The 18,201-nt window shown below is 40.7% G+C and overlaps 2 protein-coding genes across 5 annotated transcripts in view; one reads left to right on the plus strand and one right to left on the minus strand.

The window, feature by feature from the left end:
• Window positions 1–18,201, plus strand: part of PRDX1 (peroxiredoxin 1) — a 350,258-nt gene that overhangs the window by 185,870 nt on the left and 146,187 nt on the right. The gene's annotated exons all lie outside the window — the stretch shown is intronic.
• MAST2 (microtubule associated serine/threonine kinase 2) overlaps window positions 1–18,201 on the minus strand; it is a 186,906-nt gene that overhangs the window by 150,766 nt on the left and 17,939 nt on the right. For all 4 annotated transcript variants that reach the window (XM_082054630.1, XM_082054629.1, XM_082054631.1 and 1 more), the window contains exon 3: window positions 15,567–15,709. In XM_082054630.1, coding sequence (XP_081910756.1) covers window positions 15,567–15,709 — 143 coding nt within the window. The remainder of the gene's footprint in view (window positions 1–15,566; window positions 15,710–18,201) is intronic.

Genomic DNA, 18,201 nt, shown 5'->3' on the forward strand with positions numbered 1-18,201 from the left:
GATCCTGCTCCCTCCGCCTGTGGTTACAAGGGCGAACGCGGCTCTCAGAGCTGCCAGGCTGGAGCGTCAACCAGCGCTGCCACGGCACAACACACAATCCACTGTCTCGCTCCCAGAGAATGTGAGGGGGTGTCTCCTACTCAGTTCCAGTTCTTACAAAATTGCAGCTACAATTATTTTTGACATTTCTTCCTCTTCTCAAGACTGGATGAAATGGGCTTGGAAGTCACCAGTAAAGAAGGAACAACCGCAGGAACTTTTATTCCCTACCACTGTTCAGTGTTTCTGGCAATTGTGATCGTTTACACCATTACTTTCAATTTTGGTTAAAGTCAGTGCCAAAAATACATATGCATCTACAGATCTGTTCCAGCTGTAAAGAGACAAAATTATGATGAGTGCCAGTTTGATTACACTCAAATACAAAGCCATAAACTTTCTTAGTCTTCCGAGTCTTGGCAGCGTCCCTAGAAAAAATTCTTTCCATGAAAGTGGAGTCTTTTCTAAACGTATCAACAAAAGAAGCTTCTGAGAAGACGGTATCATACTGAGTCTGACAGGATCCAGAAACAAACCAATTAATGCAGGAAACTACATTACAAAAAGAGAATTCACTTCTACCGAAACATTAGGTTTTCGCAGAACAAAGAAACACTGGCTATCACCAGTAACAATGCACAGGTCCATGCTGAAAAATAACCTGCTAATGCAAAAGGTGGATGGTTTGATATTGAAAGAAACCTTCTGAAATGTCAAAGTTGGGCAGTAAGCAACCCTATACGGACAGAACGATCTCACAGCAGAACACGAACCTGTGCAGTCCAGGTGGAATTCAAGGGAAGGAGCAGCTCTCCCCAGAACAGGCAATGAAGCTGCAGAACCCCCTGTCCCCTGGGGTTTCCTGCTGAGCAGGAAGGTTTCCTGGTGTTGGAGCAGATAGGATGATGTCAATCCTGGACAAAATCATTATTTTAATCCTGTATCAGCTTTTCCAAATGAAGAAAACGTGGAAGTAACACCAGTTCGATTTTTTAGAGATTTTTATGGAAAAAAAATAAGGTTGCAAGTAAATCATTGCAATTTCTGACAAGAGTTCTTAGGTGCTTTTGCATCTGGGAGGTGGGAGTCAAGTTCTTTAAATGACCGCCTCTGCTGATAAGGCAAACATGCAGACATCAGACTTGGAATTGTTCAGAGCCTTTAACTTGCCTGCAAACTACATTTCTTAAATACATAAATAAACAGATAAGTAAAAGTATCTCTAGGAAACAGCAAAACATTCTCGGTTAAGAAGCTGTCAATCAATTGAATTTTTCGAAGTAGCTGTCAGAAGAATTGCCACTGAAGATGACCACTCCATATGACCATTGCCATTCCATGGCAACGCTGACCAACCCACGGTAACGGCAGAGGATGAACGGCCAGGTGGGCACTGGCAGAGTTACCCGAATAACTGGGTAAGGTTGGTCCGCTCAACTGTTTCGTTAATGCAACCAAGTGGTAAATTACCCTAGTGAGAATTAGGATTCAGGCAACTATAGCATGAAGAGAACATCTGCAATTCTGTAACTCCACAGATCTCTCCTGGATCTCTTTATTTTATTTTATTTTAATATTAGTACCACATTTGCCAGTTTCCAGTACTCAACTACTGAAACTATTTTAAGCAATTGGCTATAGAGCACAAATAGTATTTCACACATTTAACCTTTGAATTATTTTAAAGCTGTGTCACTATCTCCCTTTACTCACTGAATTAACAACCTCCTTTATTCCGTTTTTAACCACTCTGCTTTCCTTTTAACAATTCTTAACTCTTATTTAGGAGCTGGAAGGGGGAACACTGCATTTCCCTGCCCTGAAGAAGAGGTCTTGAACTAGATTCCAAGGAGACTATAAAGATGCAAGTCTCTTGGCTGATGTTCCTTGCTCTTCAGCAAGCTTCCTCTTCCTAAATGAGTCCATCTTTTTGAAATTGAATGTAGCTCTAGTGGGTTTTTGACTATTTGACTACTTTTAGCTCTGGACACATATATTTCAGTTGCAGCCTTTGGGGTGACTTTTTGACTTACATTTTGAACCAGAACTGACCATTGCTAAGGATAAAAGCAATGTTACCTCTCCTCCCACGGGGCTCTTCGCTAGAGCTTGATGTGTCTTACGAAGCAGTCGCTGAACATGTAAAGTCTGCCCGTTCCGTGTCCCAGTGTGGCAGTGGCCAGTCTGCGGCTGAGCAACAGAAGTCTCCCCCTAACATTTAATTCTACATCGTCCCATCTTCCTCGGGACGCTGCAGTCGGCATCACCTGCCTTTGTGACACAGTGGGTCATACAGGCTCTGGAGTCACAGAACCACAAAATCACACAGAATCCCAGAATGTCAGGGATTGGAAGGGACCTGGAAAGCTCATCCAGTGCAATCCCCCCATGGAGCAGGAACACCCAGATGAGGTTACACAGGAAGGTGTCCAGGCGGGTTGGAATGTCTGCAGAGAAGGAGACTCCACAACCCCCCTGGGCAGCCTGGGCCAGGCTCTGCCACCCTCACCGGGAACAAGTGTATTCTCAAATTTAAATGGAACCTCTCATGTTCCAGTTTGAAACCATTACCCCTTGTCCTACCATTGGTTGTCACCGAGAAGAGCCTGGCTCCATCCTCCTGACACTCCCCCTTTCCATATTGATCCCCAGGAATGAGTCCCCCCTCAGTGTCCTCTTGTCCAGCTCCAGAGCCCCAGCTCCCTCAGCCTTTCCTCACACGGGAGATGCTCCACTCCCTTCAGCATCTTGGTGGCTGCGCTGGACTCTCTCCAGCAGTTCCCTGTCCTGCTGGAACTGAGGGGCCACAACTGGACACAAGATTCCAGGTGTGGTCTCACCAGGGCAGAGCAGAGGGGCAGGAGAACCTCTCTGCCCTACTGACCACCCCCTTCTAACCCACCCCAGGTCCCATTGGCTTCCTGGCCACAAGGGCCCAGTGCTGGCTCATGGTCACCCTGCTGTCCCCAGGACCCCCAGGTCCCTTTCCCCTACACTGCTCTCTAACAGGTCATTCCCCAACTTACACTGGAACCTGGGGTTGTTCCTGCCCAGATTCAAGACTCTACATTTGCCCTTGTTATATTTCATTAAATTTTTCCCTGCCCAGCTCTCCAGCCTGTCCAGGTCTCTGGATGGCAGCACAGCTTCCAGTGTCACCACTCCTCCCAGCTTGGTGTCATCAGCAAACTTGCTGATACTACACTCTATTCCTTAATTAGATCCAGGTTTCAGCACTCAGGTGGTCTGTGCTACTCACTGATGCTTCCCCTGTTTCAAATGGGGATGGGGAAGAGGGTCTTCAAACACACAGCACCACCCAGCCACAACCCCAACCTCTTTAATCTTTCCCGTATATTTTAAGGACACAGTACTGGGACACAGAAGAGACAGTGAGACTGCCAGTCCTCAGCATAGCCATGTCAGAATTTGAGCATTTTATGGGATTAAAGTCATTATCTGTAAAACATACAGTAGAAAATGTAATAATTATACTTCAGGCTAGTGAACATTATTATACACTTTCCACTACTCTGAACCAAGGGATTCAACACAGAACAGAAGCTTATAACAAAAAGGATAAGCTCAATTACGTAGCTTAGGTGAAATGGAGTTAAATCAACTTTATCCATTTTACTTAACACAAAACTGGAGTTTTGTCAGCCTTTCACTGCCTGCTCCAGAATGAGAAACTCTGCTTACCTGCTGCTGAACACCTAAACTACTGGAGAAGTTTCCTGATGAGCAAGGAAAAATGAAGCTAACAAATATTAACGGTTGCCCATGACTATTTTCAGACAGAGATCTCACACAGTGCAGGCAAAGCTTGATGATAAAAGCCTTGTTAAGAATGGGACACAAAAAGACACCAGATAACAGATGGAAGGGCACGCACCATTAATGTACTTCATTGAAGAAGTCAGGCACAACACCTCTCCCTTGAAATTATTGCAATTTATAGTAAGCCAAGGGCAAGAGCAGCAGCTTACCTTTTGCTTATGGAAAAATAGAGGAATTCGGCAATTAGAACAGTAAGGGATATTTATCACATCATCGCAGAGCCAAGTTTAATGGCCAAGCACCCCTCCAGTTCAACGGATTTTAATCTATTCTTGATGCTTTCCCAGCAAAGCTGATACCACGGCTTTGTCTGACAATAACCCACATGGAACAGGGTCCCCAAGGTTTTCAACATCTCTCATTTATACAAAGATTTTAAAATATAATCTATATATACCTGTTTTCTAAATAACCTTTAGCATTAAAAAAAAAGGAGGGAGAAACATTCCATTCAATTTATTAGAGTGCTCTCTTGGAATTAAGGTAGTACATAAATCAACTGATTTGTTTGTAGATATTACCCGATATTCATATGTGTTCATATCAGCCATAAGAAGGTCCAGTTTTCTTTCTACTCTGTGCCTGGTATAATTCAACTATTTCTTAGTCAGCAACATTTTAAACACAGTATGTAAATTATATAGAGAAAACAAACATGTCAGCAAGCCAGTACTCATATAGAAAATGAAAATATGTCATTGTCAAATATACCACTTTAAACAGCTGCCTGTTTAATCAGGATTGGTGCTAATGCCCGATCAATATAATTTGACAATGTTGACACGGCACTTCTCTAAACTCAGATAATTCTGCATGTACGTGACATTACAACAACGCTGATGAAATGCAAACAGTAATGAACATCCTGACCTTTGTCTTCAACCCTTGGATTCTCGACACTGCCATAAACACGCTGTGTATCTTCCTGGCAACAGCTCATCTGTTCCATTAGTTCAGTTACCAAGATTTAGAAGATTCAAAATGCAAATTTGCCAAACTACTTGAAACAAATATGTAGCAAAGTATCTAACTTGAAGTCTTGGTGGGAAAAATGTAGTGTGATCACTGTACCTTTATTTGTGTAAACAAACCAGATAGCAGTGTTCCCCATATTAAAGGTATGCAAATACTTGTTTCTAATTTTGAGTTAAGACAAATACAGAAACTACATTAGACCCCAAGTTCCGTGTTTTATTTAAACTCCAAAGAAGATAAGTTTTATTCTAAGTTCCACAGGAATTTGTTTTCACGGACAAATTATGAACCCTGCCCTAGGAGTTAATCATGTAACTACTTTTAGTGTCACTATACCATATGACTGCATTAAAATAATGAGATTTGAACATTCATTTCTTCAATTAGAGCTTTGTGGCTTCAAGCACTTAAAGAACAAATGCTGCTATTAACCTAGACCTTACCCCTCCAATATGCACTGAATATATTAACGGTGTTACTGAATCATGAGGTCACTGTGAAAATGTAACTCTCACTGGATTCCATCACAAAGCAAAATCTTGAGGATTTTAATAGGATATTATTTAAGGTATAAAATTAAGATCTCTTATTCAGTTATCTCAATAGCTCATTTAATTTATCAAGCTCAAAAAAATATTTTAAAGGTCATTTTAGGTTAATTACATTTCACATCTTTTTATGACAGATCTGAAACCCTGCACATCTTTCAATCCTCTGTTATAAACATTTCCCCCTCACCAATAACTTCAAGTTCACATTGAGACACATTTTCTGTGTACTCGCGCTATAGCCTTGACATGACTATATTTGTGATGCATGCAGAATTTTTTTCTTAATGGAAACTTGGTCATTGCAATAAATACCAAAAGCGAGAAGCACCCCAGCTAGTTGTTCCAGACCATTTACTAATCAAGCACCTTGGGTTATAGCTGGTTTGGCTTGAACACGAGGCATCCTCTCAGCAAATTCTGCACCATACGTACTTAGGTGGCCACAACTGCTTTCAATGAAAAAAACTCCAACCAATCCAAAATGCCACAATCCAAGAATTCTCCTCATCTATTCCTGCAATAAACAAAGCTTTGAAAAACAGCCTGCCCATTATTTATCCTCATCTCTGTTCACAAAGGGAAGAACTGCAGGTATTGACTCTAACTCACGCTTGCTAGTGTAATGGTTATTGTGACTTCACACCTCGTGTCCTCACAGCACAAGGACTCTTCAGTTCCCACCTGTGAAGAGTTTAAAACTCACAGCTCCTGAATACATGCTCAGGAAAGCAATAATAACATAGCAAAGCCAGGTAAGAGATCAAGTTATTCCCTGGCTTCTGAACGCTTGACTTTAAAATCTAAATATCATTAACACAATTAGAATAGAATGACACAGGCAAAATATATACAGCGACTACAGGAATGTTATTTCCTAGCACTGCCTGTTTGAGCTTCAAACATTTCCCAAGCGTTACTAAACTGAGCTTTACAGAAAGCCTGTGAGGTCCTGCTTTCTCCTAGGTCTACTGATGACCAAGTGACTTAACCTCTCTGTACCTTTATCAAAGTTCAGATATCAGGACTGTTGCATAAGCCTGGCTTTAGTACTAGTGTTGCACTTACAAGGCTACACTTATCTCTGCCAAGAGATTTCACCTCTCGCCCTCTAGTCATCTGGAGGTAATAAGGACCTCAGATTAACGCTCAGGAACAATTCTGAGTGGCAGCTGTTCAGAGGTGAGGCGTATAAACCACTGTCCCATTCTCCTCCCAGTGCTCAAATAAGCAATCGCTATGTCTCCGGGGCTGAAACTGTTTGAATGACTGGAAAGACACCAAAATGATGAAGTATGGAAAACATACCAAACAAAAAACGGTAGCCAAACATAGAGGATTACGCTACTAATTTCTAGAGTGACTCCAAAGCTTTTGCTTAGTCAAAGAGTTAGGGTGGATTTTTAGTATGTCCTAAAGCTCGAAACAGTTTGCGTTACTAGAACAAAGCAGTTTGAAACTTAGGCAAACAAACTATTTCATGCTTAAAGACTGACCCTCCTGTTATCACATCCTAGGGAACAGCTCCCAGAAGTGTTACCAGACACAGGCAGCCATCCTAACATACTCAATGCAGGCATCTCACATTGCCTTTCTATGGAAATACATGCAAAAATCACCAAAATAAAACAACCCATTGTCAACAATTTTAAATTATAAAGCAGAATTTTTATTGTCGACGTCAGTATGTTTTTATATAGATGTCATTAAGAACCACAGAACACCACTCTTACGGAACAAAGCCTCACTCACTGACGTGTGTTCAAGACAGTTTGAATAATTCTCTATATTTTATCTTAAGTTCCTCACAGCTCCCCAAGCAAAAAAGCTCATTTTCTATGCACACTAGAGAAGTTTCCCATTTTACACCTACAATAGCGCTTCTGTCAGGAACAAAACTGACTGCATGTGCCAAAAATCAATTCAACATATTCACAGACAAAAAAAATAACATGCAGCATCTGAAGATAATGAGAACTGCAATCATTCAAACTGACAGGCCGGTGCCTAACAATTATCACAAGGCGAGTTTTATGAATTCATATTTCCTACAATGACAAGCCTCAGGTTACACAGAAGGGTGTTCAAATCTTCTTTCAAGTATGAAAATCTCCTTTGAGCCAATGAGTCCACTCCAAACGGAATCCACTTAACCAAAGGGAGTAAAATATGCTGACCGTGTTTATTAATACACCGAAGTTTCTTCAGACCAAGATGCTGACTGTGTTTAAGTAATGCACACTATATATTAAATATAACTTTAGTACAGAATGTATCACAATTATTTGCTGTTCTTTACAGATACACATTAATTATTCAGAATGAAGTTTATTAGTGAAAAACCTATCGGGACTATCAGTTTTAAATGCCATTGTGAAGCACGTGTCCTGAATCTATCATGAAAACACACAGAATTACAGCATATGCATTTTAGTTTTCCTACCAGAGACACCTTAAAGCTGTGACAAAGTCTCTGCAAGCACTCTAAACACTGCCCAACGAGCAGAATTTTGTTCAGAATACTTAAATGCATTCAAAGAAGCTCTTCTGCAGTTTGCTTATAATATCATTTACTTCTTTGCGAAGCCCTTATTCTCCGCTGTTGCACATTACCAGATCCACACTCCTCGTTCTTACTTCCAAGTTTTATCATTCAGCTCGTGCCAATCCGTACAAGCCTCTGTCTAGAACTTGCTCCTTTCCTCTTCCTCAAGCCCAGGCCCTTCAAACAAATGCGTCCCTGGACACTGCTTGGGTTCTTCAAGCAACACTTGTCTTCTATCCACTCCCTTAGAGCCACATCTTCCAGAACTGATAAAGCACCCGAACTGTCAAAGATTCACCCATAGACCTTGCAGCATAAGTAAATGCAAAGTTTTAATTAACATGTATAAACGTAGACTTCACATGGTCTTGATGTAGAAATCCATTTACTTCCCATCTCAGATTATTACAACTGCTACTTTAAAATGCAATTTCCATTGCTTCATATAGTAATAAAATCCATTCATTTGTAGAACCATAGTTTCTGTTCTCTTCTGCTTTTCTAACAACGTAAAAATGTTAAATTCTACTTGTACAGCCAAGCACTGAAAGTTTTCTACTCCCCATCGTGGAATGAGTGGAACACACCTCACTAAAAAGAGAGAAGCGGTACTGTTTCATTGAGGTAACAGTGGTTTGATAACACTCAACAAGTTCGATGGCAAGGTTCACCTTATTAATTACTGCATGGAGGAAATATACAGAGGAAAACTGAGTCAGCCTCCAGTTAGGATGTTTCACACACAGACTGGGATGCAAAGGGTGAAGGAAACCCTGCTGTTGAGTCACAAGATTCAGAATGGATGCCCTTGCTTCTTAAAATCCTTATGGAGCCTCAGTGCAGCTAGGTCCAACCTTAGTCCCAGACTTGGTCAATAGCTTATGCCTAAGGATATAAGGGATATAAGGGTAAGGAATACAGAGGTTGTAATGGTTAATACTGGATGTCCACATGGATTGGTAATATTTCATTAGTATCAATTCTGCATGCAAAGTTACCAAGGCAAAAATCAAAGTTACCACACAAGGTTATGCACGATATCGATTTCTTAGCGAAGATGTGCCATTGGTAAGAGGTGTCTCTGCCCCAAGGAGCAGCCCTGAGAGGTGTCCCAGCTCAGGTGGATATCACCAGCACGCAGCCAGGCTGCCGTATTTATGGAATAAAGTGGTTCGCTCACAGTCAAATCGTATGTGGCGGAAAAGGTATGCATGAGGCTCCTCGTACCCACAACTTCCTTTATTCCTTGACGATGAGTTTTGGAAAAGCCGCCTGCTATTCATGTCTCTCACATGATCGGTGTCCAAAGCTCATCCACGTCCGTGCTCGCTGCACCGTCTGCTCCTCTGTGGGTCAGCTGGAGGACTCCATGGCCCAGCTCCAGCCTGTACCAAACCACCACCAGTCTGCTCAAGGGGGTTGAGCGCACCCATCACACTCCCTAAAACAATTTATGGTCTTCATCAGCTATAATTTTAACCATTATCCTTTGACAAAAATATTTCCAGCTGTGTTCAGCAACATTTAAATAGTCAACGTGTTACCACCTAAAATACAAACTAAAAGTTATCCATGACAAAACATTTGGGGAAAAGAGCAGCTGCATGTTTCACAACACACAAATGTAAATGAAGTTTTCTCATCAGATTCAAACGCCTGCTTCTGTACCAAGTACCCAGGCAATGAGCAGGAGGTAGCTCTGTGCACAACTGGCGTTAATGATTTGTTGCCCAACTAGTATTGGATTTTTCAAGGATAAGACAGAGATTACATCTAATTCTTTTGTGAGGAGGTAGAGGCCTGAGCTCTCTGCAGTCACCTCACTGCCAGCAGACATATCCAGACATATCAAGACATACCAAGTGAAAAGGCAGAGAGTGTGGTGGAAGATCAGCTTCTGTGCTGCGCAAACTGTTTAATTTGCTAGTCAGATACCTGCTGATCACTGCAAACCCCGCTCCCCCCAAGGCCTCATCACTGTGAGATGAACAACCACTACCCAGACGTCTGCATAAAGCAGAGATCCTAAATAATAAACAGGAAATCCATTAAAGCACTAGGGACCAAGCAGGAGACTCAGAATTTTCTTTTATAACTAGGATGGTTTTTGAAGCAGAGTATAAAGAACCTTGAACTTCTAGTTCCACTGCACTTCATCAAGCCTTTTGAATTATTAATTTCTGTATTGACTTGACGATCAACATAGAATTAAGGTCTCCTTTAGCTACAGTCTGCAGGAAAACACCTCTAGCCCTTCTTTAGGTTGGCGTGTAGCAGTGCTGTCATTTTGTGTCGAAAACACAATTCACTGTATTGAGACCTCCAGTACTCCAGCACCACCTAGCAGGCCATAAACTAAAACACAACTGGGAAACACAGCTTCTGACCTAAAAATTCAAACAATTATTTATATTATTAGCTTCAAATAATATATTTAAAATAATAACCTTATTTTATTCACCACCATCCCAACCATTATCTCTGTGTTACCATAAACAGAATGTTGCAAACCACAGTATAGTATTAAAATATGAAGCTAATTCATACTCCAGCTAAAAAACAGGCCAGTTGCTGTGGAACATAATCCCAGAAATAATATGCCAGTGCTGTAAAATCACTAAAAATTACCAGGATCCCTAAAAAGCTTTACAAAGCCGCCCTCGGATGTTGGAGCAGCTGATTTCCGCCGGTTGCCGTGGCCCATCGGCAGATGGCAGAGCAGCACCACAGCCACTCACACATTCATTTGAAGGGAATTACCTAAATTCATCTCACCCACAAACCCAAATCTGTAGCCAACTAGCCACTCTTTCCGGTAGCCAGGGGTGATACAGAATAAAAGCACATCCTTTTGTGATGAAAAGCAACCCGCACGGGGGAAATACACTGTTACAGGAAGTTTATGTATTAGGTACAACTGATCCTACTGCTAATATACCTAAAATGAAGTTTAAAAAGCAAAGGAGTAAATGTTCTCCCCTACATCTAAAAAGCCTACCCCACTTGGACAAAGATAACACAGTATCACAGTATCACAGTATGTTTGGGATTGGAAGGGACATCAAAAGATCATCCAGTCCAATCCCCCCGCTGGAGCAGGAACGCCTGGGTGAGGTCGCACAGGAACATGTCCAGGCGGGTTGGAATGTCTGCAGAGAAGGAGACTCCACAACCCCCCTGGGCAGCCTGGGCCAGGCTCTGCCACCCTCACTGGGAACAAGTTTCTTCTCAAATTTAAGTGGAACCTCTTGTGTTCCAGCTTGATCCCATTACCCCTTGTCCTATCATTGTTTGCCACCACGAAGAGCCTGGCTCCATCCTCATGGCACTCACCCTTTATATATTTATAAACATTAATAAGGTCACCCCTCAGTCTCCTCTTCTCCAAACTAAAGAGCCCCAGCTCCCTCAGCCTTTCTTCATAAGGGAGATGCTCCACTCCCTTAATCATCTTTGTTGCCCTGCGCTGGACCCTCTCCAGCAGCTCCCTGTCCTGCTGGAACTGAGGGGCCACAACTGGACACAATATTCCAGATGTGGTCTCACCAGGGCGGAGTAGAGGGTGAAGTCTGTCTCAGTGACCAGGTTTCCAACACCACCGCCTTGCAGAGCCAAGGACCCACCATCACAAGAGTGACGTTTCCTCCCACTGTTGCCTAATTCACAGCTTTGGGGAAACTAAAAGTTCAGAATAAATCAGACTAAATGGACAGCATAACTGGCTCAGTGTCATTCAACACAGAGAGTTCTTTAGCTTGCTAGTAATTTTAAGTCTTTGCATTTGATCCTTTCTCTCCTCCAGATCATGACTCAAAATCTGAGAGGTTTTTGGGGGTTGGTTGGTTGTTTTTTAACCACTTCTAGAACAAGGCCAGGGAAAGGTGAACTATCTGGCAGTCTTTACAACAGCAAAGAATGCATAATTGTATCACTTTATTCCAAACATTACATTACAAATGTAAAACTGCAAACCATTTGAAATTATTCACTGAAGAGGAGACTGTTCCTGCAATGTAATCTGGCTGGTCTAGCATCAGAAGATTAAGAGAGCATCAACTGCTCATGCATCAGACTTTGCCTCTGAAGATTAAGAAACGGCTCTGACCACGTACTCTGTGGTAGAGAATATACACAACAAAGCTGACACTGAAGAGAGAACTGCAACCACCCACCTGGAACCCTCAACCCCATTTTCAAAAATGACTTTGAGTTTTTCAGTTCAAGGAATACAGATAGTTTCAGTTCAGTACTGAGAACAGTTTAGAAAATCCAAGTAAATTTAGAAAATCCAAATAAAGGTTCAAAATCTTTCACAAAGGTATCTAATTTTCCGCAAACAGGCTTCTTCAAATGTTTTCCCATCACCACAGTTGGCAGACAGAACACTCATGGTTTCTTATACTTGGAACATCTCGAGCTTTCCCAGGCGTTAGACATTGAACAATGCGTTTTAAGATGAGCCCTAATTAACAGGTAGCACACTGCAGATGTTTCTTTCACAAAATGCTGGAGACAGTGCTTAAGATGCTCTCTATGGGGGACACACACATTAAAAACCCCCGCATCTCCACAAAGGTAAATACATATTCAGCGTTAGTGTGGTGTTCCACTGGAGCAACCTGTCCTCTCCACAACAATCACAACCTCCTCTTCACAAGCTCTTTTTCCTTTCTAAAATTAACAGACTCTGATGCTTTTCATGCCTTTCTTCATAAGAGAAAGCATCCATATTCCTGATCATCCACACCGGCTGCCTTCAGAACACCGAGTTCTAACTCTTTATGACAAAGTGCCTGCAGGTTGAGATTTCAGATAAATAAAGCCGCAAACTAAGTCGCAAGAGATTTTCCACATTATTACCCCCACTTTTTACTATATTTGGGTCTTGAGAGCAGAAAACACCACTGAGATACCCACAATGATGCTTTGTATTTTTTTTTCTCTGATTGCTTCCTTGGCTATCATAGGGATTTAAAAGTCTTAAATACCACCAGAACTCAATCTACTGGGATCAGAGCCACCCGTCTTAAGAGCAGATGATCAACTGAAGGTCGTCCTCTGAAATCCTCACAGATATTTGGACGGCACACGGGTCAGATCAGCATTATCACTCGACAGTGACAGCACTAGTGGCAAGTTCTATGCAGACACATTAATCCAGACTATCACACATGTACGAGCCGAAAGATTCTGTCTAACAGTAAATTGTGCTTATGTAGTTTGAGCATGTTAGAATTTTATCTATTTCCAGTTCTTGGGTTGTTGCTGATAAGTAGCCTCGCTATCAGTCTTGTTTCAGAAGCTGCAAACTAATTTCTATAGATTTGCCGTTGTTCATTTATCTTTTTGCTTTGCAAATGCTTTCAAAGTTGAAAAGAAAGCAATTTAAGCACAGCAAACAATCTGTAGGATAAGCCATGGCTAGAAAGTAAAAACACACATTACTGAACGCCAGCAAAGCAATTTAGCAAAGGAAAATCCACTGATAGCTACAGTGCCAAAAAGAGGGAGCAGAAACAATGCAGACAGCTCTGAGTGCTCTGGCTTTCCCATACCACACTCCCACTTCTCTCTCGCTATCCGTCTATTGTATTGCAACAAATGCTAAAAGAATTAAATGCTCTAGCAATCACGGCTGGCATATTAAAATGACACTCTGCATTACTGAACCTACTCATCTCCTAATAGAGCTATTCTTCAAAGCAGATTAATTATGCTGGCAAGAGACCTTTTGCTATTCTAATTTGTGAAACGTATTTCAATACCACAAGCATATTAAAACAGCTGCAAATGTGTACTAGGCTCCAAGATCCCAGGACTCACGGCATTTAATTAGGTGTTCATCTTGTGACCAGCACTTTAGTCATTGCTTTAGAAGCCCACTTCATATAAAAAGCCTTAATTTCTAGGCTTAATTAACTGCAACTGTAATTAACATACAGCCCCCCATAAAGTATACAAAGATGGGAAAGTGAGCATATACTTCAGTACCTAACAGCATCACAGACGGACAAATACTAGATTTATAGCTCAATTTCTCTGCTTTAATTAAAAAGCAAAGAATTTTAAATTATTTTAAAATAAGTTATTGGCATTGTGTTTCATATCAGAATATTTGATAAACAGCACAAGCACTGTCATGACAAACTGAAAATACATCCTATTAGTAATATGCAGAATCGTACCACACAAACACATGTGCAGCTTTGCTGACTTGTACCCAGCTGTTAAGCAACGACCTCACATTCCAAACCAAATGTCAGAGAACTAAAGCTTAGTTTTAAAGCACAGTTATTTTCATTAGTTTAAGCTCTGAAGCTCCAAGGCCTTTGCCTGCCTCTTGAGAACAGGCCTGTATTTTAACACATTACTTTTTTAATTCCCATCAGATAAATACTTAGATGCCAAGTTCACAAGAGCATTTTCCTTCACTCTTGATCTAGTCAAATTATAACCTCTGATAAGAACAGAAGTGTAAGGCAAACACTGAACAGGCACCAAACAAAGACAAAACACAAATCCGAAAAATTTCAATACAGTACCATGTCTGAAAATGTCAAGACTACAAATACTTCATTGTGAAATCAAACTTAGTGGTAGCACAACTGCACAGCTCTTTGAACTTTAAAGATTTAAGTATCTTTTCAGAGCCTGGTGGTGCCAAACTGTGTAGGACCCCCAAAAAAATTCCAAGGGCTAGATCCAAGGTACACCCATTTACTGGAGGGGTCTTTGCTTCTAAACAGTCTTACAATGTAATATAAATTTACCCCGTTACTTGCAGCTCTGTAAAGTAGTGAACAAAACTGCCTCATTAAAAAGTTGTTACACAGACAACTCTATGGAAGATCAGCAAGAAAAGGTTCTAGCTTTCCTTTTAGTCTACTATTTAGCAATTATTTATGTTGCATATATGACTGCACACAAATAACTGTCTTTTCCTACCCTTGTATTTTCCTTCTCCTTGCACTACAGTGATTTTAGATATTTAGAGGTATTAAGGAACATGTACGAACATGTTATGTTCCTTTTGGTTTGTAATTCAGTCTTGACTACAGGCATCTGAGTTTCCCCCCTACAAAACACCCTCTTCTTAGAATATGCTAATTTAGCAGATGCAACATTCTTCAAAAATACATTCACTTTACCGAGACCTTTAGACAGAAACCACGCGGAAGAGCAGATGTCAGTTCCAGCTCTTCAATTCCTTGGACAGCTACCCCTTTCAGCTTCATCCCCATAGCTGTTCTTTAGAGAAACAGGCAGAGGTAGCTACTCTGAAAGCTATTTCCCAATTAAACTTGTTTTCAACAGCCAAGTTCCCACGCTCACATCTCCCCAGATGCCCAGTGGTATTTTCTTTCAGGTATCAGGCAGCTTAAGTAGCATTGAGGAGCATCCCCAAAACTAATTATTCTTCACACACATTTTTTTCCTGCTTTTTGCCAAAAGCACGATGAACGTGTTCTCCTCCTAATTCACCCCTTACCCTCAAAAGGGCCCACAGGAACAAAATGCATCCACTGAGCAGAAGCAGGGAAAGCAAGGTAAAAACTAACGCACAGGATGACACCACATTTTATCTACAACACAAAACATCCTGAGTATTCCAGACTCACCAAACCAGCAGTAAGTGAAGGAGCAGACTGTCCTAGAGACTGATTTCTCATGCGGACCAGGTTTGAGGTATCTCCAGGTGGCTGCCAGATCTGCTGTCCCACGCCACTGTGGACGCTATTTGATAAGGGGAGTAGCTGTTTGCCTTTAAACACAAAAGCAAAATACTATCAGCTTGTTTTTAAACAAGTTTGCAAGTTCAAAACACAATGAAAACAAATATTTCATGCGGAGAAAAAAGCATTTAACAAAAAAAAGCAATTTAAAGGTTTTGGTAGGTTAGAACTTCTAAGAGCACAATACCTGTCTATTCATTACATTTGATAACTAAGTATTTCCAAAAAATCTAGTTTACATTATGAGGCAACAGGTAAATTCAAAACCTTGTAGAAACATACTTCTATCATTTTATACCTTTCTATACTTCACAGCTTAAAAAGCAAACAATAACTGCTGCCAATTAAACAATTTATTGCCCTACAGAGAGGCAATGTTAATGTTGCAAAATCTCTCAAGTATAGTTTTAAAAATTCTTACGAAAATGCTTCCATAACTGTAAAAATATTACCTCTTCTAAATAGCTTAGCAATCTAAATATTCCCACTTTCTCCTGTCATTGGAACATTCAGGAGCAGATTTCCCCCAGCTGGGATCAGAATGTAGTGTATGTTTAAACACTGGTTTTCTTTGAACCAGGGACAGATATTTTCTGTCTGAAAAATTTAACTCTTCAGCAATATCATATTATCTTAAAAGCAAAACATTTCATAGCTTTCCCAAGTCCCCCTTGTATGTGATGGATTAGTGCAGACACTGATCTCCCGCGCTACATACACAACAGTAACAAGAGGAGTTGCTATCTCAACAAGTTCACTGCAGAAAACACAGTAATCACTTAAAATGAATTTGCTCAATACATTTTTTCCTAGTCAATATAACACTCCTTTTCAAATAAAGTCCAGCAGTAAATTTCCACAATGAGACTGAACCAAAGACAAAGTAGGTCATATTCTGACTCCATCAGGACTGACAGTTTCCTTTTATGTACAATGTCATTCACAAAAAAAAGGAAGCTAGATAGTCGTGTGGTTAAAAACACATAAGTGAAAAAGTCTGTAAATCTGGGTTCCATTATTGGCTTCCTCTGTAACTCTGGTCAGTCAACCTCTGTACTTCAGCTTCACCATCTGAACATGGGAGTAAATAATACTGCTTTCCTTCAAGTTAGGACTGTGAGAGTAAATTACACACCCCCCCTCCTAAGCATGGTGAAGACAGTTCCATTCAACAGATTATTACATGCTCAGATACTACAACAGGAATCACAGGCGACTACAACATTTGTTGCAATAAGCAGCAGAAAGAAGTCTACATCTTTAATCACATATATTGTATAATTATTTTTTTTCTCAGTAGCAACAAGCTATTTTAAAAATTCAACTTGACCTTAGAATTAGATATGAAATATTACATTCACTACATAAAAGCAGCTACGATATTTGGAAGACTGTCACACAATGTGACTGTCCATGATGCCAGGGGTGGCAGGAAGGGAGAGTGCTCTCTCTTCTTTTTCTTTTTAAACTAGTTTATGTTAATTTTCTGTGAAAGTTGCCACCAATGGGCCAAGTACACATTAACAGAATGAGTCAAAGTGTGTGAGAGATGAGAAGGCTCGACTCTGGCAAGCAGAGACAGCGTATGAGTGAGTCCCTTCTTCCCAGCCCCAGCCAAGCTGCTTACAGCTGTGGACGTTTGAGTTTGCTCATTTCCAAAATTATGTGTAAATACGACTCCTCTTGTCTGCAGAGATCTAAAACTACACAAATGTACATTACTGTATTTATCTCAGTAAAGCACTAATAAAGATATCCTATAACATTAATTCAAATCATATCATTATCTAATAGTTCAAAATGCCAGTGCTTCAGAGCAAGAATAACATTATTTAAATCTCCATAAGATATAGTTATCTAATCCTTATCCTTTTAGTTCCACAAAGTCTGAATCGAGCAAGATAGAATTCCACCAAGAGTCAAATCTAAGGCAACCAGTTTGCATGCATGATCACCTACACTCTTTAACTTGCTTCTGTTGTAAAAATAAGGTGGAATTATTTTCGGGATGGAGCCTGTAGCTAAAGCCTTTCCCCACCATGCCTCAAGTCCTACATACGTTTCAAACACCCACATTTAAAATATATATCTAAACATCTATGGGTTTGAATCCAGTTGGGTTAAACTGATCTTGTTGGGGCTCTTCTCCCTTTCCTGAATCACATTATAGTAGACTGAAAAGTCATTAAGATGAAGCAGCATCATTTCAGGACAGAAAATTTAAAAGAATGTTATCTCCAAAGAGAACAATTATTTTTAAAAAAGAAGCAGAACTTTTCCAGCTTTCCTGCTTCTGCATTTTTACCTTCATTTGCTTACTTTTACTCAAAAACAAGCACACACGAACTACAGCACTATCTGCGGTCATTGTGATCAGCCAACAGCTGCGCAGTTAAACTTCTGTTCTCCTCTAGCAACCCACCTACCTTAGAGAACAAACTTACACAGGTTCAAAACATCATGAATGTTGCCATTTTTCAGAAACAAGCTGCTCCTTACAAAGAAAACATTAAGACAATGC

Source organism: Streptopelia decaocto (assembly GCF_964273445.1).
Source record: "Streptopelia decaocto genome assembly, chromosome: 5".
NCBI lineage: Eukaryota > Metazoa > Chordata > Aves > Columbiformes > Columbidae > Streptopelia > Streptopelia decaocto.